At 42.0% G+C, this 7,139-nt stretch overlaps 1 protein-coding gene across 2 annotated transcripts in view; it reads right to left on the bottom strand.

Annotated features, from left to right (window-relative positions):
- Positions 1–448: 448 nt before the first annotated feature.
- Slc22a2 (solute carrier family 22 (organic cation transporter), member 2) overlaps positions 449–7,139 on the bottom strand; it is a 44,301-nt gene continuing 37,610 nt past the window's right edge. The window contains exon 11 of one of the 2 annotated variants that reach the window (NM_013667.3): positions 449–894. In NM_013667.3, coding sequence (NP_038695.1) covers positions 834–894 — 61 coding nt within the window. In that variant the 3' untranslated portion in view covers positions 449–833. Of the gene's footprint in view, positions 895–5,030; positions 5,313–7,139 lie in introns of those variants that run through there. The other variant, NM_001355767.1, reaches the window with a different exon arrangement.

The raw sequence follows: 7,139 nt of genomic DNA, 5'->3' as shown, positions 1-7,139 counted from the left end.
TAAGCTTAGGTCTTCATGCTTGCAAGCTAAGCATCTTTACCAAGTGAGCCACCTCCCCAGGCCTAATACTTGTGTTTTAAAAATGTATTTACTATATTACTTTGGTGAGATACTAATGCCATTTTTTAAGAGCCATTAAGTTTGAGAAAAAATTACCAAACTAAAGAATTGTCAGTAATGCTAGGAATGGTTCTTGCTGTACTTGTACAGAAGGCATACCCTTGCTGTGGTTATCCACTGTGAGTATAGGCAGGCTTGGTGATTGCTCAACTGGTATCATCATTCTTGTGTTCAGGGTCCTTTTCAAGTGTGATCCACACAGTAAACAACATATTTTGAAATTTCATCATACTTAATGGTACCAAAAGTCTTCATTCCAAGTTATTGGAATGGACATTCTGAGTTTTTTATTTGCTAAAAAAATAAAATAAAATTTATTTTCTCATGTCTATAATTTTTCAGATTTTTTTTTAATAGTTAGTTGTCCTGACCCACAGCTCCCTTGTATATTTTGGTTTGATGTCATGCTTGGAGAAAGAAACCAAGTAAAGAAATGTACAGATGAAAAAAACCCCAACAAATCCAGCAAAGCAATGGGCATTCCCCAGGACTGTTGAGAGTGGAGTGAGGTGGAGTGAGGTCCTGGTTGAGAGGAAGAGCTGGACACATCAGTGCAACAAACTGGGCGGGCGACAGCTCACTGCTGATGGAGTTCAGGAATTCAGGGGTAAGTGAGGTTGGGTTGTGTGGCTTTCGCGGGAGGGGAAGAGAAGCTCTGCCTCTGGTCTCAGAGAGAGCAAAGTCATCTCCAGCAGCAATGATGCTCTTTCTCTTTAGCTTAGTTCTGCTTTCTTAACTTGGAGGTAAATTCTCTTTTCTTTCTTTTTTCTTGGCCTGCAATTAAAAGTCAAATTAGACTGTTGAGAAAGAAGTTATGAGGAGCTGAAAAGGGGCATCAAGTGGGTAGTAAAGAAATGAAAGAAAGAAATGAAACAAAACCTAAGTGTAGGCTTTGCCCAAGATCATTCTTGCAATGTCTTCTGAGTGATGGCCTTCATAAAGAAAACAGGAAGAATCTGTCACCGAAGACAGTGTTTCTAAATTCCCTTCCTTGTGTCTCATATTCTTCCATAACTGAGAATGTAGCTGAGGACTGAATATAAGTCTGCACTGGTTAAATATAATGATTTCAGAATCCAGACACTTTGGTCAGTTCTCACACAGAATTTAAGAAGTTCTTTTCACCAAGTCTTTACTATTTTATGAGTGAAGACTTATAGAACATCACTCAGCCAGTATCTTAGTATCTTCTCTTAGTATCTTCTCTATGACTACATGGATACTGCTGATAGTCTTGGGAGTGGGGCTACTCTCTTTCCTGTGCTGCTCCCAGACCTGCCCTTTGCATATGTTCTTATTTGCACTGAATCAGGCATGGGCTGCCCCAGATCCCCAACTCTTCCCTCAGTTTCCCTATATGGTCTCAGTTTCTGGATCAGTCCAGTCTGAGATGCGGATAACAGAATCTTATCAAATCAGCCAGTGGTGCTGTAGGCCTCCCAGGTTCCAGGCAGGGGACAAGAAAATCTACTGAGCTCCCCGAGTCTCCAGGGTCAACTACAGAGCATCAATGACAGCAGCAGCAATGGTGATGGGAGCATGAACAGCAGAAACAGCAGCAGTGTCAGCAAGAGTTGCAGTGTCAATAACAGCAACAAAGTCAGCAGCAGCAACAATGTCAGCCACAACAATGTTAGCAACAATGATAACAACAGTGTTGAGAGCAGTACCAATGCCAACAGTGGCAATAATAACAGCATCAAGAGTAGCAGTTATCAGCAACGGCATGGATAACAACTGTAGTAACAGTAGCAGAAGTGACTGCATTGATAGCACTGCCAACACTAATGAAAACATCAGCAGCAGCAGTAAAAACAACAGCAGGAGGAGTTACAACAATACCAATAACAGCAGCAGCTACTGTAACAGCAGCAACAGCCAGAGTAACAGAAACACCAGCAGCAGTAAAAGCAAAAACAGTACCAATAATAGCAGCATCAGCACCAGTGACAATAGCAATAGCAACAATGACAGCAACAATAGCAAACGTGACAGCAGCAACAGTAATAGGGACAACAGCAAAAGCAACAGTAACATAAACAACAACAGTAAATGCAGGAACGTCAATAGTAACTACAGCAACAGCAACAATAACAGCAGCAATAGTAACATCAGCACCAGCAATGTAACTAACCAGTAACAGTGGCAATAACAGTAACTGCTGCAATAGTAATAGTAACAGCAATAATAGTAACAGCAGTAACAATAATGACAGCAACAACAACAGTAACAGCAGCAACAGTAACAATAGCAATAGTGACAACAATAATATTAACTGCAACAGCAACAGTAGTAATAACAGTAACAGTAATAGTAACAGTAACAGAAACAAGAATAACTTCAGCAATATAACTGAAACAATGATAACTGCAGCAACAGAAACAGTGACAAAATCACCAACAGTAACTATAATATCAGTAACTATAGCAACCGCCACAATAACTGCAGCAATAACAGCAACAACATCAACATTGACAACAGCAGCAAAAACAGTTTCAGCAGTAACAGCAATAGTGACAACAGCAGCAACAGTGCTAAATGTAGCACTAGCAACAGTGACAACAGCAACAATGACAACAGCAACAGTAACAGTGAAAACAGCAGAAACAACAGCAACTACAACAACAGTAATAGCAGCAATAGTAACAGTAACAGCAACAATAGAAACAGTGACAACACTAACAGAAACTGTGAAAGCAGCAAAAGTGACAACAGCAATAATAACAACAGCAACAGCAACAATGACAACAGTAGCAACAACAACAGTGACAACAGCAACAGTAACAGTGACAGCAGCAATGGCAATACCAGCAACAGCAACAGTGACAATGATAACAGTAGTAACAACAGTAACTGCACCACCAACAACAGTAAGAACAACAACAGCAACAGTGACAGCAGCTACAGGAGCAGCAAGGTAACCAGTAGCAACAGCAACACCAATGGTGACACCAGCAGAAATAACAGTAAGAACAACAAAAGCTACAGCAGTAACAGCAACTGTAAGAGCAACAATAGCTACAACAGCAACATCACCAGTAACAGCAGCATCATTACCAGTAACATTAGCAACAATGACAGCAGCAGCAACAGTAACTACAGCAACAGTGTTAGCAGCAATAGCAACAGTCACAGCAGCAAAAGTAACAGTAAGAGGAATAACAGCAGTGACAGCAACAGTAACAGCAGCAACAAAAGTAACAGCAGAAACGATAGTAACAGCAGCAGCAGTAACAGTAACAATAATAGCAACAGGTAACCATAACAAAAACAAGAATAATGGTAACTTTAACAACAGCAACAGTAACTGCAGCAACAACCACAGTGTCAGCATCAGCAACAGAATTAACTACAGCAACCACCACAGTAACTGCAGCAACAACAGTAGTAGCAGCAACAGCAACAGTAACAACAACAATATCAGCAGCAACAGTAACAGCAGCAACAGCAACAGTAACAGTAGCAGCAACAACAACTGTAGCAACAACAATGGTTACAGAAGCAATAGCAACAGTGACAGCAGCCACAGCAATAGTTTCAGCAGCGACAACAACATCAGCAACAGCAACAGTGACAATGACAACAGCCTGTACAACAGCAACTGCAACCACAGCATTAATAGCAGCAGCAACAGTGACAGCAGCAAAACCAACAGTATCATCAGCAACAACAGTAACAGCAGCAATAGCAACAATGACAGTAGCAACAGTAACAGTAACAGCAACAACAACAGTTTTAGCAGGAACAGCAACAGTAATAATAGCAGCAACAACAACTGTAGCAACAGCAATGGTGACAGAAGCAACAGCAACAGTGACAGCAGCAAAAGCAACAGTATCAGCAGCAACATCACCAGTAACAGCAACAATAGTAACAATGGCAGCAGCAACAGTAAGAAGAACAATGGCAACAGTGACCACAGCAAAAGCAACAGTAAGAGGAGCAACAGCGACAGCAGTGACAGCAACTGTAACAGCAGCAGCAACAGTAACAGCAGAAACAGCAACTACAGCAACAACAACAGTAACAGAAGAAACAGTGACTACAACAGCAGCAGCAGCAGAAACAGTAACAGCAAAAACAGCAATAGTAACAACAACAATAGCAACTGCAGCAGCAACATCAACAGCAGCAATAATAGTAATAGTAATAGCAATAATAGTAACAGCAACAACAAGAATAACTTCAGCAACAGTAACAATAACTGGAACAATAAGTGCAGCAACCATCACAGTAACCGCAGCAACAGCAACAGTGATGACAACAGCAACACTGACAACAGTAGCAACAGTTTCAGCAATAACAACACCAACAGTGACAATAGCAGCAACAGTTTCAGTAGTAACAACAGCAATAGTGACAATAGCAGCAACAACAGTAAATAAAGCAACAGCAACAGTAAGAGCAACAGCAGCAACAGTGATAGCAGCTATAGGAGCAACGGCAACAACAATGGTGAGAACAACAGATGCAGAAGCAATAGTAACAGTAACAGCAGCAGCAATGACAGCAGTAAAAATGATGGCAGCAACAATCAGTAACTGTAGCAATGGCCACAGAGACAGTAGCAAAAGCAGCAGTTAGAGGAAAAACAGGAACAACACTGACAGCAGCAGTAATAGCAACAACAGTAAAGGCAGAAACAACAGCAACAATAGCAACAGTAATAATAACAATAATAGCAACAGTAACAGCAACAATGATAACTTCAGCAACAGCAACAATAACAGAAACAATGCTAACTTCAGCAACAGTAACTGCAGCAACAGCCACAGTGTCAGCATCAGCTGTTGGAGCCGGCCTGTGGCTCTCATGTCTGGATTCGAGCCTGGGAGGCAACCAGAGCTGAAAGAGAAGAGGGAACCTAGGCGGGTCGAGAAACAATGGAAACCAAGACAAGCTAGTCTATTCAAGGCTCCAATATTTAATAAAATTCTGCGCTTATAAAGAGGGAAACCCATCCCCTGTCACACCAAGTTTCTTGATGTTGAGATGCTAAGTTGTCAGCACAGCCTTTTAGCAGAAAGTTGCCAAATTCACAGGTTGCAGTTAACTCCAAATCTTGGAGAACTGGTTTGGCCTCAAGGCAGGTGGCAGGCAGTGTTACATCAAAGGAAACTAGTTGAGTCGGAGAAGCAGCACCGCAGGTGGCCTCACCTCAGTGGCATACAGTCTGAACCAGCCTGCCTAGGCTGAAGGAGGTTACAGTCAGCAACAGCATTAACTACAGCAAACCACCACAGTAACTGCAGCAACAATAGTAACTGCAACACAACCCACAGTAACAACAGCAACAGCAAGAATAACAGGAACAACAGCCACAGTGACAGCAAGAACTGTTTCAGCAGCAACAGTAAGGATAGTAACAGTGACTACAGCAACTACAACAGTAGCAGGAACAGAAATAACAACAACAGTAGCAGTAACAGTAACTGCAACAGCAGCAATAACAATAAGCACCAAAAGCATTATTAGCAATGATGACACCAACAGTACTAAAAATAGCCTCAGCAGAAACAGTATTGTTTTCAGCAACTGCAGCAACATCAGTAACTGCTGTTTACCAGCAGAAACAATAACAACAGCAGTGGCAACAGTTACTTGGTTATAACAGTAAGGGAAAGAACAGCAGCAATAACAGTAGTATTAACAATAAAAACATCAACTGTGGCAGCAGCAACAACGATAGCAGTAATAATTGCACTGGCTGCATTAGTAACAGCAACAAAAACATCAGTACCAGCAGCAATAACAGTAACAGCAACAACAGCTGCAGCAATATCAACAGTTGTAGCAACAGCATTATCACCAACAATAGTAGAGTTAAAAAAAATAGCTGTATTAGCATCAGTAACAATAGAATCTGCAGCACCAATAATAGCAGCAATGATAGAAATATCAAGAGCAATATTTGCATTTAAATTAGTCATAGTGACACTAGCAGTAGCAGTAACAACAGTAACGGCCACAGCTGCAACAGTAGCAGCAGTAGCAGTAGCAATGGTAACACCAACAGTAGTAGCAATGGCAGCACCAATCACAGCAGCAACAATGACAGCAACAAGAGCAATAGCTGCATTAGCACCAGCAATAACAACATCCTTATCATTAACAGCAGCAGCAACAACAATAGCATCAGCAACAGCAGGAGCAACAACACTAGCGTCAGTAACAACAGGAGCAGTAGTAACAATACTAATAGCTGCTATTGTTGGCTGCAGCAATGATCTAGATCAGTAACAATAGCACTGACAGCAATAGCTACAGTACCATTAGCAACAAGAGTATCAGCAACAATGGCAGCAGCTTCATCAGCAACAGTTGCAGTAGTAACTGCAGTGATGGAATCGTCAGTTACATCAGTGACAGATATAGTGGCATTAATATTAGCAGCACCAATGGCAGCAATGACAGAATCAACAGCAGCAGCAGTAGCCGTGTTAACTGTAGTATCAATGGCTATGGGAGCACCAAGAAAAATAGCATGAATAGCAGCAACAACAAATAGCACAATGTCAGGAAGACTGAGCAACTGTGACCTCTACAAAGTAGCAAGAACAGCAGCAAGTGTATTGACTGACACAGTCTGAATGCCTAGCCCTGCACCAGGTGGAGATGCCTTTTCCTAGGTATGAGCAGTCCTCTTGCGATAAGCAGAGGCTATGGCCATGGAACCTAGCTGGCCCAATTGGCACCGTGGCTTTGTTGCTTACTGGTTATGTGACAGAGCTGTCTGCCCGTGTCCTTTTCATCTGTCAATGGGGTTAATGGTAAGACCCATTTCGTGAGCATTTGATGAGAGAATGCATGAAAAAGCTTTGGAAAGTACCAGTTGAGAGTCCTTAAAAAAAAATGTTTGCTCCACTGTACCTCATTTACAGAAAAGGAGGCAGGCTTAGGGGGTGAAGGGCAATCACCCACACAAGTCAGACAGACTGTGTTTGTAACTAGGTAGACTGAGAGCCCTTGCTGGCAGGGAAGGGGCTCCTTCTTGGTCCTGTCCTTTATGTCTGGGACAC

The sequence above is a fragment of the Mus musculus genome, chromosome 17, assembly GCF_000001635.26.
Source record: "Mus musculus strain C57BL/6J chromosome 17, GRCm38.p6 C57BL/6J".
In the NCBI taxonomy this organism is placed as follows: domain Eukaryota; kingdom Metazoa; phylum Chordata; class Mammalia; order Rodentia; family Muridae; genus Mus; species Mus musculus.
The sequence above is the reverse complement of the archived record's forward strand: the minus strand, read 5'-3'. Positions and strand labels throughout refer to the sequence as shown.